The 17,240-nt window shown below is 35.7% G+C and overlaps 1 protein-coding gene and 1 long non-coding RNA gene across 3 annotated transcripts in view; one reads left to right on the top strand and one right to left on the bottom strand.

The window, feature by feature from the left end:
- The window catches only part of RASA2 (RAS p21 protein activator 2), a 40,350-nt gene that overhangs the window by 19,802 nt on the left and 3,308 nt on the right, over positions 1-17,240 (top strand). Inside the window, exons 6-21 of one of the 2 annotated variants that reach the window (XM_017726489.1) lie at positions 1,212-1,284; positions 2,560-2,636; positions 4,002-4,100; positions 6,211-6,367; positions 7,532-7,680; positions 8,980-9,094; positions 9,544-9,618; positions 10,286-10,409; positions 11,795-11,901; positions 13,115-13,201; positions 13,306-13,383; positions 13,856-13,929; positions 14,952-15,058; positions 15,346-15,428; positions 16,266-16,474; positions 17,230-17,240. In XM_017726489.1, the coding sequence (XP_017581978.1) occupies positions 1,212-1,284; positions 2,560-2,636; positions 4,002-4,100; positions 6,211-6,367; positions 7,532-7,680; positions 8,980-9,094; positions 9,544-9,618; positions 10,286-10,409; positions 11,795-11,901; positions 13,115-13,201; positions 13,306-13,383; positions 13,856-13,929; positions 14,952-15,058; positions 15,346-15,428; positions 16,266-16,474; positions 17,230-17,240 (1,625 nt within the window). Of the gene's footprint in view, positions 1-1,211; positions 1,285-2,559; positions 2,637-4,001; positions 4,101-6,210; positions 6,368-7,531; positions 7,681-8,979; positions 9,095-9,543; positions 9,619-10,285; positions 10,410-11,794; positions 11,902-13,114; positions 13,202-13,305; positions 13,384-13,855; positions 13,930-14,951; positions 15,059-15,345; positions 15,429-16,265; positions 16,475-17,229 lie in introns of those variants that run through there. The other variant, XM_017726490.1, reaches the window with a different exon arrangement.
- On the bottom strand, positions 6,403-9,476 carry LOC108444760. Its single transcript, XR_001859430.1, has 3 exons — positions 9,279-9,476; positions 8,045-8,191; positions 6,403-6,719 (listed from the first exon to the last, which is right to left on the bottom strand). It is a non-coding gene; the product is annotated as an uncharacterized LOC108444760 (long non-coding RNA).

Here is a 17,240-nt window from a genome sequence, read left to right as displayed (position 1 = left end):
ATAAGTTTCAGTTGCTTCTTTTTTGCCACATCAGACCCTCTCCTTTCTCCAGTGCTGAGGAATTGTCTTCGTGAGCATAATATCAGGACGTCTTGGCTTGGCTTAAAGACTTTGGAAGGATTGTCCCCGAGTAAGCTTTCCATGGGGCATTTTTTCCCTCCTTTGTAATAAATGATCACATTTTTAGGTTCGGCTTGTGGGGATTTTTTTGTTTGTTTTGTTTGTTTGTTTGGGTTTTTTCTAAGAGGACTAGGGATGCTCACCCATTATACTTAGGAATCATGGGGCCAAATGGCAAAGAAGGTAAATTGACTTACATTTTCTGTTTGAGTCCTGTGATATGGATGTAAGTGGGAGAATGTTGGTCCCACAGAATATTTACCCTGTTAGTATGGGAATATATGTGCACATCTGACAGGAATTCCTGGTTGAGATTTTCCAATCTTACGCATGTGTGACTCATGTACCATGACTGGAATATTTATATGGCCACTGCCTGAAAATAGGTAGTTGATACTTCGGGCAATTTTTCTTCTCCCTTGTCTGTTTTTCCCACACATTCTATATTTCTTTCTTTTGGAAAGCTATTCTATACTACCACAGCCCTTTGCTAAATAAATAAATAAAACTCTATTCCTTTATAAGATTTGTAAAATAAAAAAAAGAAATCCACAAGGAAGTGGAGACAGTTGTTTTCCTTGACCCTTTGCTGCTTCATATCTAACACTAGCAGCAGTTGCTTTCAAAGAAAACCTTCAGTGTCTTGGGTGGAAGCCTCTGTTTGTAAAGAAATAGTGGGTATTTCCCCAACAGAAGAGGGTGGGGAAAAACAGAAATTGCAGTTGAATAAGACAAGGAAAAGTGTGCTCATTATCTGCAGGCAGTGGTAAAGAAATTTCAATTTTAAATGCATTAGAAACTGTTGATGTATTTTAATTGATATGTGTAAGTTTTACCTGTTTGTGAAATTAAATACAAACTTTGAGCTGGATAGATGCCCGGTTAACTAGATACACCATTTAAAATTTTAGCTCTTCAAACTGTGTTGTGAAGATGAACTGATTTTAAGATTTTTCCTCATTGATCAAAGTGAATTCTAAAATAACAAAAAATGTTTTAACTTAAATGCATGGGTCCTTCTTGACTATAGAATGTCTTTATAATTGTATGTTTAAGTTGTCTATGGTAAAAATTTTACCACATTGGAACAGGAATGACCAAAAGAAGACCAAAGTAAAGAAGAAAACAAGCAATCCGCAGTTTAACGAAACATTTTATTTTGAGGTAACTTTTTGTGTGTTATTCTGCCTGTTTATCTATTGTATGCAACCCTTCAGATATTTTTAAGCAAGGTGCATAGCAGTACCTAATGCAGAAAGCTCTCTTCAAGCAAATTGAGGAGCTTTAACTGGCCTCTCAAATGTTAGTGAATGGCATACTTAAATTTCTGTCTGCCAGACAATAGCATCCCCCTTTAATTGCTGTGTGAAAAATTACTTCCTCACAAGCACATATATGAAGGTAATTCCCTGTCCTGAATCACTTTATATAATCGTCTGTTGTCATCAGGAGTTCTGAGATAACTTCAACCTAACCCGTTGACTTCTATTTAAATATTTTCAAGAAGACTGACCCAAAAAACCCAAACAACTTATTTATTTAATAAAGTAATGTAGTAATTATACCCAAAAAAGTTCATTTTATTTTTTAAAAAAAAGTTAACTTTGTTGTTATTTAGGAGTTGATTTCAATTCTGCATGAGGCAATCTGACAATAAACAAATCATGAGTTTAAATTTTCATCTGATTTGTGTCAGTAATGAAAATCAGATTTGCATTTACAGCATGCTACACTGAGAATTTGAAGGAGTACTACTATTGCATGTGCCTCAAGTGTATTATAATTTACTGTGTTTTTATAAATCCTGGTCCTGCTGTGGGACTTTAGTGAGAAATTGTTTCATACCTATGCACAGTTTCAGTGGATGGCGTGTGTCTGAAGATACTGAGTGACCTGCTCAAGATACTGAGTGTGATTTCCTAGGATGTCAGATATTAGGATAAAAATGTGATCCAAACCACTTTATGACTTAAGATTTATTGGAGTTAAATTGAGAATGCGGTCAGTCAAGAAATGAGTAAAGTGTAGATGAGAGGTTACAATTGTATTGTAACTAGGGCAAAAAGAGTGGGCTTCTTATTTGTTGTTTCTTCAAACATTTCAGAACTAACTTCAATGCTTTCATGAGGCTCATGCTAAAACAAAAATAAATTTTTGCCAGTGTCCTGTCATATTAACTTTTTTTTTTTTCTGATAGAGCTATACTGTAATTCCCTCAGATACCAGCTAGCCCTCAGTAGGTGTCACCATGAACCCTTCCTGACCCATTTTTCACCTGCTTTTCTGGCAAAAGGCAGATTGTTTGGTCAACTGACCCTTTTCCTTTGTAGAAGGAGCAGCAACTATTTACCTATGCTAGAAGCAGGGAGGGAGGGTTTTCTTTGATTTTTTGATATACATAATACAAAAAGTGTGTTAATAGGAGAAATTTGCTTGCAGGTAACCAGGTCCAGCAGTTACACCAAAAAGTCCCAGTTTCAAGTAGAAGAAGAAGATATTGAGAAACTAGAAGTCCGGTAAGTTATGTGGTTTAAAAAGTGAATTTACAGAATCATTAATAAATCATACTATTTTATCATCAAGACAATAAATACCTATTTTATCTTAGTGTAGCTCCAGAGAATTACTGATCAGACTTGTAGAAAAGATGATTCTGACATAGAAAATGTCTCTTTTTTAACTTGTATTTCTTAATGAAGATGAGTTTTTTTGTTTTGAGGTAAATAGTGGTTGAATGTATCTAGCAGCCTAAACTTGTTTCCTGTGCCTGTGAATAAAGAGGTATGAGTACCTTATATCAGATTATATTAATTTGGGCAGAATATTGGTAATAGAACTTGTACTGAAAGATACCAGCATTCCTGATCCTAGTCTTTAGTTTCAAATATAGTTGGCTGGTTTAATAAAAAAAAGAGGGAAAGGCCTCTTTTATGAGATTCTTACAATTTCCCTTGCATTTTAGAGGAACATTTATGTTTCAGCTTTCCTTGTAAATGCAAATACTCATGTTCCCCTTTTGTGCTGCTTTACCCTCAGAGCAGGTCTGTCTGTATTTATGCTATGTAGTTAGAACAGCAGAGAGCCCTGTACTCAGTTTCTTTTCTTAATTGTGCTCCTGCACATACATGCACCAAATCTGCTGAATGACAGACAGTCTTCAAGGCTAGCATGTTTCCTAACAGGCATCAGAAGAAAAATTTAGCAGTTAATCTTAATAGCTATTATACAACTAACTTAGTATGTGCATTTTTAACTATTAGCTTCATTAATTAGAACTGTGTATTTCATTATAGATGCAAATATATTTAGAAAAATAGTCATGCCCCAACAAATCTAGTTGTCTTTTGTTTTTGTTTTTGTTTTTTTTTGGTTCTTAACAACTGCTGTCTGTCAGAAATGTCAGAGAGGTAAGAAGTAATAGAACAAACCCAGGGTGCATGTCTGGGAACCTGATTCCATTTAAAGTTGTAAGCGTACGAGCTGCTGCTTGGAAAAACAAGCGCATGTGTTGGTGTGGCATTGCAGTGTGCCAGATTCTAGCAGTTAGGTAGATATTTAAGTATATTGGTAAAAAGCTCACTTGAATTAACTGAGAAGAAATGTGCACAGTTTAGGGGGTGGAGACTGTGCAGAACCCATACATTGTGCCAGTATCACTTTTATTTACCTGATGCAAGGTCTGCAAGTCTTAACTTTCACTGTTTGTTTCTTTATCTGTTAATAAGCCACTTGTTTGATTCTTCTTGATTTATTTAGAATGGAGTGAGATTTCTAACATTTGCTGCCTGCATGCATGTGGATTAGTGCTCTAAGGCAGTTATTGTAAACTTGCTTATTTCTCTGTGGGAGAAAAGAAAATGAAGCAATGTTCTTATTTTCAGGGTTGACCTATGGAATAATGGGAATCTGGTACAAGACATCTTTCTAGGAGAAATTAAAGTTCCGGTGAAGGTGTTAAAAAATGATTCCTTTCAAGCATGGTGAGAAATGGTTGTTCAGAAGTGAATTTGCTTGTGTCTTGCATGTTTTCCCTTGCAAAGGATGTTTTATTCTACCTATTCATTAAACCATGTCTTCGTGTTCTAATCTAGGTAAAACATGTTTCTAGAGTTGCCCTGCTCAATGAATTAACCTTATCAGTGGGCACATTCACCTCTTCTCTTCCCCCTGTCTGCCCACAGTCACAGAATAGTTAGTGTGTTTGAGGGGGAAGTGTGGAGAGTGAAGGAAGGGAAGATGGACTGTAACTGTCTTTTGGTCAGGTTGCTGGATTTCAGTGATCTGTGTGTGGTCTTCAGGAAACCTGGGACTTCTCAGAATTGCATCACTTTGTAATTAAATTCCTAAGTCAGATTTCCAGAATTACTGATGAAGAGTTTATTTGATCATTTAAGTATGGCTTTTTTTTCTTCCTTGGGGAGGCTCCAGAAGTATCTTCTGGAAACAATCCAACATCATTTCAGAGGAGCAGGCACAGGAGCTGGAAGGGTGAGGTATGAAGGGAGTTCAGGGAAGAAACACTTCTGCGTGGGACATCTCAACACCCTCCCTTCTGATATTTTTGGGAGCAGGAGCCCATTTCTAGCTCCTTTACTGTCCCAAATGCTTAGCAGCAGGAAGGGATGAGTACCAGGGATTTGAGTGCCTTCAAGTGTGTAAAATATTCTGCTTTTAGTGAACCTTTCAGTACAGGAAAAAGCACGGAAGAAGCCCTTTCATATATCCACACAGAAAACACATAGGAAGGAGGTGGGTAAATAGAAGTAAATGTTAACGCAGGTCTTTGCCAGGAATCATTATGGCTCTGCTCCATGTACCCACCTCAGGCTCTAAGTGTCTTGGATGTATCGAAGTTGAACTCAGACTCTTGGTGTTTGAATGTGATCCTGTAGGTGTTTGTGTTGGAGTTTCTGTTTCTTGCACTGTGTATTGCAGACCCAGGCTTGTTCTGCCAGTGCTCTGATCAACAGATGTATGACCATATTAACATAAAAACAGGCCTCTGGTAACAACCTGCTGAGAGAAAGATTATATCAGCATGGGCTCATTGCCAGTGTGCTGTGTTTGTGTAGCTTTTTGAATTGACCTAACTCACATCTAGTTGTCTTGAGTGTGTCTGCTAATATGCTTTGTAGGCATACCTTGCATTGAACAGCCTCATGTCGAAGTATGATCTGCTGATCAAAACCAGAAGTTCTGTAATTAAAAATAACAAATCTTTTATGGTATTGCTAATTTTCATAATATGTTTTTGAATGCAGCTGAAGTACAGCAGAGAAATTATCATTACTACTAAATATTTGGAAAATAAGCTCAAGAGTTATGCTGTTAAGGAAAGGTTCTCCTGGTAAATCAGTTTTACTTTATGTTAGCATGCCTTCATGGGCACTGCAACTGGTTATGAAAAAAAGAAGTCCAATCTCCTGGTTGTAGAAGTCCAAATATACATGATTGTAAAAGAATATTTGGAGATGGGGTTTCAGTTTGTTGGGGTCAGTGTTGAAACTACTGTGACACTACTTAAGAGCTGTTAACTTAAAAGCTTTGTGGAGCTGCACCTCCTGTTGGAATGCAGTGAAACTACAGCCAATGAATTTTTCAATGTATTTTGTATTAAAAGTAGAAAAAACCCCACTTTTTTCCTATATGTTGTTTCTCAAGAGTGGAGCCTGTTAATATTATGTGTTTTTTCTGGTCTCAGATAAGACCATTGAAATTCTTTACACTACCTGTTTCACCTGCAGTGTCCAACACCCTAAATATAACCTAGATGTAAAACATGATGGTCCAGTGTAATTTCAAACTATTCCTGCTATTCCCTGTTAACCTACAAAAAGTATATCCTATTTCATTGTTTGGAAAGATACGAGAAAATAAATTTAAGTTCCATTATGTGTTAAAGATGCATTAAATGCTGCTCATTTTTCTACTTTTGAATTTCAAGGGGGTTTTTTTGTGAATGTTTTGCCAGTTTTCAGATATAATGTATGTATACTGAAATAGTTACATGTGATACTTTGCTTTATTGTGGAATTAGTCAAATGAATGAAATAGGAATCTAATATTTTATAATTGTCCTGTTGCTTACAGGTACTTACTTCAGCCAAGAGAAAATGGAAACAAATCTTCTAAAACTGATGATTTAGGATCACTTAGGTTAAATATCTGTTACACTGAAGATTGTGTACTTCCATCTGAATACTATGCTTCTCTAAGGAACTTGCTGCTAAAATCTTCAGATGTTCAGGTACTTTTGTTGAAAATTTCATTAAAGTGAAAAATAAAAATGAATTATGCAGTCATGAGACAATATGAATTACTCATACCTAGATAATTGGTTTTGTTTCTTTGTGGTAATTACTTCTGTCACACCCAGATGAACAGCTACTAGAGCTTTTGCTTCTGCTCCAAAGTACCAGGATTTTCTTCTTATTTTAGAAGTATCAGTAGAGACAGTGAAATTACCTGTGCTCCGTGCCTGGAGGAGATGAAATACTTTCTTTTCATTGGTTGCTTTTTTCAACATAGTATTTCTCCATTGGCCTCTATTGGCTTCTTGGATTTAGAGGTTTTCGAGGGACACTGATCCATTATTGGCACTGAAGGGCACATAATTAACAAAAAAGATCTACTTCAGAGCTGATTTCAAATTGTTTCTGCCTTCTCCAGGATGTTAATCAGCATGACTGGATTTCTCACGTGGATGTGGTGATAAAGAGGGAAGTGTGGTAGATGCTTTGCATGATATTGGGACAGGAACCAAATTGTAGTAACCAGGCTTTATATTCTTAGGTCTTTTACAGCTTTTCATCAATTCAGTGTTAGTGAAGTATTGAGAGGAGAAGAAAGATAGAGGAAGCAGATGTGACTAAAGTTTTGCTGGCCCATAATCAAATAAATACTGCTTTGCTGGAATTCAGGAGTAGCTGAGTATATAGGTAGCAGCAGTCAGCAGCTGTCTTTCCTACTTAAAATAATTTCGTTTTTGTCTTGGAATTCGCAACTGTACAGTGGCAGCAAACACTTTAGAAGGGTGAGAACTTAATTTTAATGTCCTCTGATTATCATTTTTAAAGTCCTATAAAGATATATGACATTATAGTAAAACAGTTGCTTCCTGCCTCTGACTTGGGTTTGTGACAAAGCCATAGTTTAACCCTTTAAAGAGAATGAGAAGGATGAGTAGCTACTGAATTCTATTCTTAAATGTAATTATAGAGCAGATAATACCAGTTTTCACTTGGGTATCTCTGAAATGTAAGCTTTTAATTGCCATGTTACATAGCAAATATTGAAATTTTCTGTTAACAAGCAATGTCTATAGTCTCATTATATTTGATCTGTATTTTTTTCAAATACACAAAGAAGATTTAACTACTTTACTCAGATTTTGTATTCTCCTTTCTCACAGCCTATTTCTGCATCTGCTGCCTACATTCTGAGTGAGGTGTGTCGAGACAAGTATGATGCTGTGCTGCCTCTGGTTCGACTGTTGCTGCACCACCATAAGCTGGTTCCCTTTGTTGCAGCAGTGGCAGAACTAGATCTGAAGGACACCCAGTACGTATTTCATGTTTATTGATGTCATGCTTTCTAAAATTAATCCTAGAGTTTCACAGGGCTTCATGATACAACATGGATAAGTAAGCCCTTCGGTTTCTTTCTCTTGTTATGTAAAACTGACTAAATATATTCATCTTTTAATGCTAGTTTATAAAAACATTCATTGAAATCACTTTGAAGCTGGGAGTCAGAGTTAATGGTTCTGGGCAGTTTGGTAAAATTTTGTCTAAGAGTACATAGTTTTTATTTTAAATTTGGTTATCTGGCCACTCTTCAAATTTTACTGGGCTTTGGATCAGAACTTACAAACTTAGATGGAACTTAATAGATAGAACATCTTTAAAATTGCTGAAAATCTTACCCTGTTTCCTTTAACATGTGGCTTAAATGAGGGCTACTCTTTTTCTGCAAAGATGCATTGTAATTAGGAATGTGGTCTGCATGCCTTACAAGTAGGAAGCACAGGAGTTTTTCCAAGTAGCAGCATATGGTCTGTGAATTTGCAGCTCTGTGGTTAGGAGAGAAATAAAGCAGATGTGAGCAGTGGCTACTGAGGTGCCAGGTCATGTCCAGTGGAGGGGTGGACGGGATTTTGTCACCACAGGACAGTTCATTTCAAAGCACTTAGTCTTGATTTAAATAATGTGAGACAGCTTAACTGTGTAGAAAGAGGTGACTCATAGAAAATAATTTTCTAAACTGCATTTTAGTACACACATTCCATTGTAATTGAACTGTAACAAAGAGAGCTTAAACTAAATCTCTCAGATTAGAAAGGTACACTTTGCACAGGTGGCTGTCAGTTTTCTTCAACAGCTATAATGAATAAAAATGTAACCTTGGATTAAATATGTTTTGGTTTAAGTGTTTGAGTTTATTGGTGTAGTGTAGCAATGTGCTGTAGCTCCAAGATTTTTTTTTCACCATGACTACTGGAGGAGAAATTGTATATTGCTGAGGTACAACTTTCATGATTTTGGAATTTTCTCCAGTTGTTCTTTCTCGTGTTCCGTACTGCACTGTAATTTTAATTGTCTAAAATTTCTTAGGCTTTTTCTTATGGCTTTATTTATGTTCCTTGGTTTGGTAATTGCTGTAATAATATTCTTCTTTATTCTCTTTCTGTTACTGAGTGCCATTGCAAGCTTGACGTATAGGTTCTGGAATTCCTGATTGAAATATATGAAAAATATTTTTAAAATAATTATTTAATAGCAAGATAGAGTATAAAATGAATTTTGTAACGAAACTTGTTGTTTTTTCCCTGTTCAAATAAAATAATTTCTTTTCTTACAGAGAAGCAAACACAATCTTCAGAGGCAACTCATTAGCAACTCGGTGTGTGGATGAAATGATGAAAATAGTGGGGAAGCACTACCTAAAGGTTACTTTGAAACCTGTTATTGATGAGGTAGGTTATCCTACTGAAACTTCTTTGGGGACACTCAGCCCCCTGGGATATCCTTGTCTGTTGTGTAGGCATTCTTGTTTCAGCTCTGTGGTAGGAGTCACTCAGGTGGGGGAATTCTAGAGGAAACTTTAATTGAGCAATAATTGGTTAAGTTTGGTGGGAGGAGCTGCTTTTTGTTACTTACATTCCAGATGCTTCAAAATAAAGAGTCAATGACAATTATTCCAGCCTCCAACACATTGCAGAATTTCCCCCTGTGATTCTTTATGTAATCAACCTGTTTGAAAAGGCACAAACAAAAGTGAGGATGAGCACTGCATGTTGTTATGGATGGTTAGAACTTATTTAGGATTTTATTCCTAAATCTAAGAATCTCGTTTTAAATGGGTACGTTTCCATACTTTCTGTCTGAAGAATTGAACTCCTGTAGTTTTGTTTTTTTGTTTCAGATATGTGAGTCTCCTAAACCCTGTGAAATAGATCCTATCAAATTAAGAGAAGGGGATAACGTGGAAATTAATATGGTGAGTTGGTCTCAAAATCTGAAAGAAAAGCATTTTTAAAAGCAGCTCTTTGTAATGGAAAATGAGTAATTCATAGTAGTAACTCTGATTTCAGAGTAAGCAAGAAAAAGCTGTATTTTCTTATCCCTGTTTATAAATGCAGCAATGGAAAAGTCCAATGGAAAATGGGACAGAGAGGAGAAACTAAAGATGACAGTCGTTCTTACCAGTTTTTTGGGTGTTTTGATTCCTGATGTTCTGTACTCAGCATCTAGATCATAATGTACCTAACTGGAACTGCTCTAGCATTTTTCATTGATGTTTTGCTGGCTGCTTCCCTCTTACCAGAGTATGCTGACATTTAAGGCAGTAGTTGCTGTAATAAACTTAACGTTCACTTGATATACATGGGAAATGCTCCTTCCTTGTTGTCAAATTACAAAACCAGGTATTGATAGGTAGTTTATATTGCTAGGCAGTGCTTATATACTTAAAGTAAATATCATTAAACGATCTTTGAACAGTAGTAATGCCATATAAGTATTATGAAGCTTTTTAAATATGCGCTGTACTAAAATTCAGAATTGAATAGTCAGACAGTATTATGTTTGTGCTCAGGTGAAAAAAAAAAAAAAGGACAAACATGAATGTTCATGGTCTGAAGAAATGCCTTTTTTCACAATTGCAGGAAAATCTCCGCTATTACGTGGACAAAGTGTTCCGTGAAATAGTGCGGTCGAGTATAAGTTGTCCTACCCTAATGTGTGATGTTTTTTATTCTTTGAGGCATCTGGCTGCCAAAAGATTTCCAAGTAAGTGTTCTCTAAAAACTTCTGAAAGGGGTGTTCAGACTGAAAACTTCTGCAGTAACCTTATGGGGATTGCTAAAATTCTTGTCTTGTCCAAAGCTGTGCCCTGAACTTTGACAGTCAGGCGTTTGTTTTTCTGTCAGTCTGTAAGTTATAGTGAAACCTCGTGGTCAGTCAAGAGGCATTTGTTGTTTTCTGATACAAAAATCTAGCAAGTCAGAAACTGCAAGACAGCAGCAAGTGAGACATCATAAAAAAAAAAAATACAAGATAATGGAAGAAAAGCACAAGTAATACAGGAAGTGGTTTATTGGAAAGATACTTAAAATTTGTAAGAGCTGTTCTGTTTATTGCTTCTAAAGAAGCAAGATGTGAACCTGAAAATAAATTTGGCGTTTGCATCTTTACACGAACTGCCACTCTGTTTATGTTAACTAACTTCTGTGAAGTTAGCTTTAGTAGTACTATAGCTGAACTAGATATGGGTAGTTTTGAGGAGGGTGGATAATAAAAAATACTTAATGGGTTTGTAAATATGACCAGTATTAGAACAGCTTTATTCTTTCAGAATGGTTTTAATATAGGAATAATGTAGTGGATCTGAAATACTCATACTTCAGTCAATTAAAATCTGAAATGTCCTGTAATAAGCGACAGGTGAAGAATGTGCTTCTCATAATGTGGAACATTTCTCTGATTCATGTTTGTCACTGAAACTGAGCCATAATTTGCTTTAGTTTAGACAGTCCTTTCAGAAAAGCTGACTTACCAGATCAGATTGAAGTGATCATTAGAGTAAGAATGTGATCTCACTGTATTTCCCAGTTTAAAAGTGTAAATATACCCAAAATATTAAATGATAAAATCCTCATTTACATAATCAAAATCATATAATACTGTGGGCTTATGGTGCAACTCAGAATTTCAATTATATTTGTTCCTATGTGTTGACTGTATTTGTCATGCAAAATTAATGTGTTTGAATTATCAGTGAGTAGCTTTCCAGGTGAGTAAATCCAATAGCCCCAGTGTTTAGAGGCAGCTGCTGCAGTGTTTTATCTCTGGGTGCAGCATCCGGCCAAACCTAATCAACTGTGTATGTAAATGCTTGCAATCATCTCATTATTCCTCCCAGTGGAGCTGATGAGCCAGTTGTATGGGAAGAGAACTTCTTTTCAGAGAAATAAGCAATAAACATACCGCTAGAAGTAGGACATTTCTTACCATGACCACCTTTCTCATTTCATGCACTTCATTGATTTTTCCGTTCTATTTTAAGCTCTAAATGTCTCCTCTGATGTTATCTTCCTAAGGATTTTTATGTTAACTGTCTTCATGATTTCCTGTTAGGTTCAGTGCATGTTACATTTCATGGTTTTTCTCTGCAGATGACCCTCATGTACAGTATTCTGCAGTGAGCAGCTTTGTGTTTCTTCGTTTCTTTGCTGTAGCCGTAGTCTCACCTCATACTTTTCATTTACGACCTCACCATCCAGTAAGTCTTGTGAAGCTTTGTTCTGTTTTGTTCATACCGTCAGATCTGTTGGTGTGGGAAGGCATAAGTTACTGTCAGTGGGGTATGTAACTGGGAAATGACTAAATGTCTCTAGGTTCAGTTTCCAAAGGAAATAAGATATTTGCAATTCTTTAAGCATCAGGTATTTCAGTCTTTATGGGGTGTTCTCAAATGATGTGGAAGTGCTTTCAATATTAGAGATGCTGTGCCTTTTTTTGAAATGTGCTTCTTGGGTAAAATAGCAACATGACTGAGGGTCCTTTAAGGTATAGGCCTAAATTGACTTGTTTGTTTCTACCAAGGAAATTAAACATCCCGATGTCACTTCTACATTTATTGCCATTTGTGGCTTAAGCAGAGGTTGTGGAGTTATGCAGTAATTGGTTGGTGTATTTATTCTCGACTCCACTAGTTGCAGTGGATTGACAAATTTTCCATTATTAGTTGTCAAGTAGATACACATTACAAAAATATTTCAAAGACAGGAATATGGAGATTAAAAAACCTGTATTATTTTTCACATTAAAACCAGAAAATGTATGAAATCTGCTGCTCCAGAAGTTATTATTGTCTAATTCTATCTACTTAGGTGTGTTGTGCCTTCAAAAGAAAAAAAAATACACTTGCTCAGATTCATTCCTTTAACATTATCCAGTTTTTTGAGTAAAAAAAAAAGTACAGGATTTTAACACTTGAGAGTTAAACATCTTAAAGGGAACAGCGAGGCCACTTTTGTAGGCTGTGTTTCTAATCCTGTACTAAAATGCAAGCAGTGAGGTAGCAAACAAATAGAATAAAAGCCTTAAAGTTTTAAAGTTCACTTTGTATTATGAAAATTTATACCATTTGTCCAGCAGTAGTTCATTGTGTTTATTGTTCAGAAGTTAGTTAGATGTGTAGTAATGATTACAGGATTCAAGGGTTTCAGGTGTTTTATAGGTAAGAATATTTTCCCAGTACTACTATTAAATCCTGGTGGTAGTGACTAAAATACTAAATACTGTGCAGTAACTAATAAACTAAGTGTATTTCATATGCATTTTTTTCTTTCGGGGCAAAGAAAAGGAATGAAGATGTACCAGATTTACTACATTGTGTAACATAATAACTTTCTTGACATTTTAATTTTTAAATCAGTTTTTCCTGGACCTGTGAAAAAATATGACTTTTGAATTTTTTTTCATTGTTTTAGGATGCACAGACTTCTAGAACATTAACTCTTATATCAAAAGCCATCCAGACCCTGGGGAGTTGGGGAAGTTTGACCAAAAGCAAACTTGTAAGGCTATTAAAATTCTTTCTCGTTTCATAGACATGATGAATATTCTGTTTATTGAAAGTTTATATAAAAGTTTATTTATGTCAATATACTTTTCCTTTCAGTCAAGTTTCAAGGAGACATTTATGTGTGAGTTTTTCAAAACATTTCAAGAAGAAAAATTTACTGAATCTGTTAAAAAGGTACCTTTCAACTTTATTTTTTTATTGTTGGTGTATCTGAGCAGTCTTCATTATTAGAAGGTGGTGGTTTTGTTCAGTTTTCTACTAGAGAGAAAAAAAAAAGTAGTGGTCTGTTTCAGACATTAAAAAAAACCCCAAACCAAAAAAACAACATAGCAAATCAATACAGTCAAATACAGAAGAGTTATACATAGTGAACTTAAGCTAATTTAGTTTAAAACTTTAAGTATACATTTTTTGAAAGAGACTTTATTGGATTTCTGTTTAGGAACTCATTAAAGAAAATGTGTGTGAGTGCTGGGCATCCCTTGTTACATTGTTCCAAGGCCCTGCAATATGTGTTCAGATGTTGCATAACATAACTGTTCTGTTCTAGGAGAGATTATACATTTATATTTTCAGAATAGCTTTTCCGTTTTCTTGTGTTTCTAAATAGTGTATATTTGTATTGCCTGTGGTTTTTTTCCTTAAGTTCCTAGATGATGTTTCCTCTACCGAGATTAAAGAGCCCAGTGGCGTGAGCGAGCCGGTACATCTAAAAGAAGGGTGAATATATTTTGAATTTATATTGTGCATAACAGAATTGACATCAGTGTTTTTTCATTAATGCCAGATTCAGATTAATGCATATTAAAATGTCTGATATACTTTAGAAATTATATTTGTAATTTAGAGAATTCTTAGGTTGCAGAATTAGTTTAAAAGAACAGATGCCAGCTCTAATACTTTAAATGCTTTTTTAAATACTTTAAAAAGTAATTAAAAGTAGCTGAATACCTATTGAAGACTGACTGCATTACTGTCACAGTTCAGCATGTGCTCTGTGATGGTTTTTGAGGATTGTGAAAGTGTATGTTAAAAGAACGTTACTAATTTAGAATTATTCTACATGCTGTATAAGCCCAGCCAGCTAAATGTTCTGCTTTTAAAGTTAGATAAATAACTATTCTGTAATTGAAGTATTTAATATTTAGTGATAGAATGCTGTTAAATAAATTGAGGCGAAAGTCACTCTTCCTAAGAAATGAACTGTCTTTTTTGTGATGTTGATCCAGAATAGGTGATGATTCAACATTCATGGGGAAAAAATATTTAAATTTATTTGAGAAGCAGGTTTATAAGAAAAGGCTTTTCTGTGAAACAGGCATCCAAATTTCAAAAAACCAAGAAACATGTCTCTTATTAAGATACTGAATAGACATGAAGGAGGAAACTGTAGTGGACTCAACACTATTATAGTAGTAAATTGATGGATGTTGTTAAAAATTTGGAATTCTGGATCTGAATAAGTTAAGTATCCCCTCCAAATTTACTGCCACAAGCACCAGTCTGGACTGTGTGTTTTTCAAACTCCTTTCCTGTTTTTGGAACCTGGTACATGATCACCATCTCAGGAGGTAATCTTGAAGACCTGTTTTGAACAAGTAGTAGATTTTTTTTTTTTAATGTACAGTGAAGTAGGTCTTTATGTGGCTGCATGATGAACAATAATGTCTTATCTCAATAAATGCTTTTGAAAGCTCTTCAGAATACTAAGGGTTGCATTCCGTTTGATGCTCTCTTTACAGAGAAATGTACAAAAGAGCTCAGGGAAGGACTCGGATTGGTAAGAAGAATTTCAAGAAGCGGTGGTTCTGTCTAACAACTAGAGAATTCACATACCACAAACAGCAAGGTAAATAATGTTTATTTTACATTTATTTTTAATTTTCAGTATTTTCGAAGTGTTTGTATATTTTTTTGTGCTTTTAAAAGTGTGTAATTTTTTTTCCTTACCTGAAATACCTCTGATGTACTTTAGTTACTTTTGTCTTGATTAATCGAGGCTTCTGTCTGATTCATGCCTATTTTTTCAATGATAAAAATGCATATTTTGAGAGCATGAACTGCAGTGTCAGTGCCCTGAGATCATAAAACAGTTCTTAAAGATTGCTTCACTCCTCTGTTTACAATTTTTTACAGATAAAGAACCAATTTTCACAATTCCCATCAAAAACATCCTTGCAGTGGAGAAACTTGATGAGAGCTCCTTCAACAAGAAAAATGTGGGTCAAAAGATAGTTTATATGTGATTCTTGATGTGTTCTTTAAATAAAAGAATGTAACTAGCTTACAGAGTTGATGAAACCCCATTACTAAACACTTCAACAAAAAGTCTTTTATGGACCAGGAATAAAAATCTGTATGCAGTATCTCCAAGTACTCTGAACATGGAAATTAACCTGGAAATTTGGATATCTGCACCAACTTTCCTGACTGATTGTGACTTTGTCCCCCTCACCAGATTTCTGGAATGAAGGTTATAACTACATGACCTTATTAGAAAGCACTTGGAATTATATTAGGTACTATGAGAAATGTATTGTTACCAAACATTTATTTATTCCTTTTGATGAGAACTTCCTCATGGCCTTGTTCTGCCCTTGAACACATTGGTTATTTCAGTTCTTGTGCGAATCCAAACGTCTGAGGCAGTGATAAAAGTACAGCTGTCACTAAGGCTGAGGATGGCTAAAGGAGAGACTTCTGGGAATCTTCTGTTGCTGCCAGGATATGAAGCATGAAGGTTGTGCTTCATGGAATCTGGGGTCACACTTTAAGGATATGTGGATGAAGAGGATGGAAGATGCATCCTGTTCTAATTTATAAGGATTCTTTCTTAGATGAGGAAGTGGTGTAGACAGAACACGGGGAGCTGTTCTGGTGGGGCTTTTCTCCTCTGTGTAGTGGAAAGAGGTGAAAAGTCTGCCATTCTCTCATCTCACTTTCTGTCTTAATTTGACTTCATTGAATTGCCTGAGCACTGAAATCTATTTTGACATATTCGAAGTTGCTCAGTAACTGGATTTTTTACTCAGCAGAGTAATGTGTTTCTTCTACAGATGTTTCAAGTACTCCATGGAGAAAAGCCACTCTATATCCAAGCAAATAACTGTGTAGAAGCCAGTGAGTGGATAGAGGCTCTTTGCCGGGTAACGAGGTGCAACCAGAGGAGGCTGAGCTTTTACCACCCCTCTGCTTTCCTGAATGGGAACTGGCTCTGCTGCAAGGCCACCGTGGAGAACACTGAGGGCTGTGCTCGCTGCACCGCGTAAGTCCCTTCCCAGGTGGAAAAGGGCAGGGTTCCAGGAAGTGCGTGAGTCACTCTGCAGCTTGAAAATGTGGAAGCAAGGCTTTCCCTATCTAATTTAGCAAGTGATGCCACAGAAACGTGCCATAGTGATAAGGCACAAACAACTGGATTTCACTAAGTCTATTAGTTTGTCTGCCACCCTGTGGAGGTAATCAATTCAGCCTGGAAATCATAAATACCCAATGGCTGAGATCTTTTCATGCAAAAATTTAATTCAGATGCCAGGCTGAATGCAGAAATATGACACACCTAGATCATCTGTATAAAATAATGAAAATACTCTGCTGCAGAAAGTTCAGCCTGGAATTTCTCTCTCGTTAATGACTTTGTCTTGTTTTATACAATCACTTTTTTTTTTTGAACTTCACATATGTTAAAGCAGTGCACTAAGAAAGTCAGATAAATAATCTCAGATGTAGATTCTAACAAATCATTTGGGTTTTGTAGGTATGTTGGAAAAATTAATAACATCTTACAATGCTTTAATGTCTTTTTAGAAGCTGCTGATTTTTGAAAACAAACAAATGCTGTGATTTCTTTCAAAAAAATATCCTAACCTGGGTAGGTTATATCATTTACAGACTTAAGTTTCATGAAGCTGTCTATGAGCGATAAACATGTTAAAAGGCTTATGTATATTGAAAAAGGAACAGTTTTTACTTGCTTTCAAGAATTACTGATATTGATTACCTGTCTCTTTGCTCACCTTTTAGAGATGTTCCTG

This window comes from Corvus brachyrhynchos, unplaced genomic scaffold (genome assembly GCF_000691975.1).
Source record: "Corvus brachyrhynchos isolate BGI_N302 unplaced genomic scaffold, ASM69197v1 scaffold221, whole genome shotgun sequence".
Lineage (NCBI taxonomy): Eukaryota > Metazoa > Chordata > Aves > Passeriformes > Corvidae > Corvus > Corvus brachyrhynchos.
Note: the sequence above shows the minus strand (reverse complement) of the source record. Positions and strands in the feature narration are given on the sequence as shown.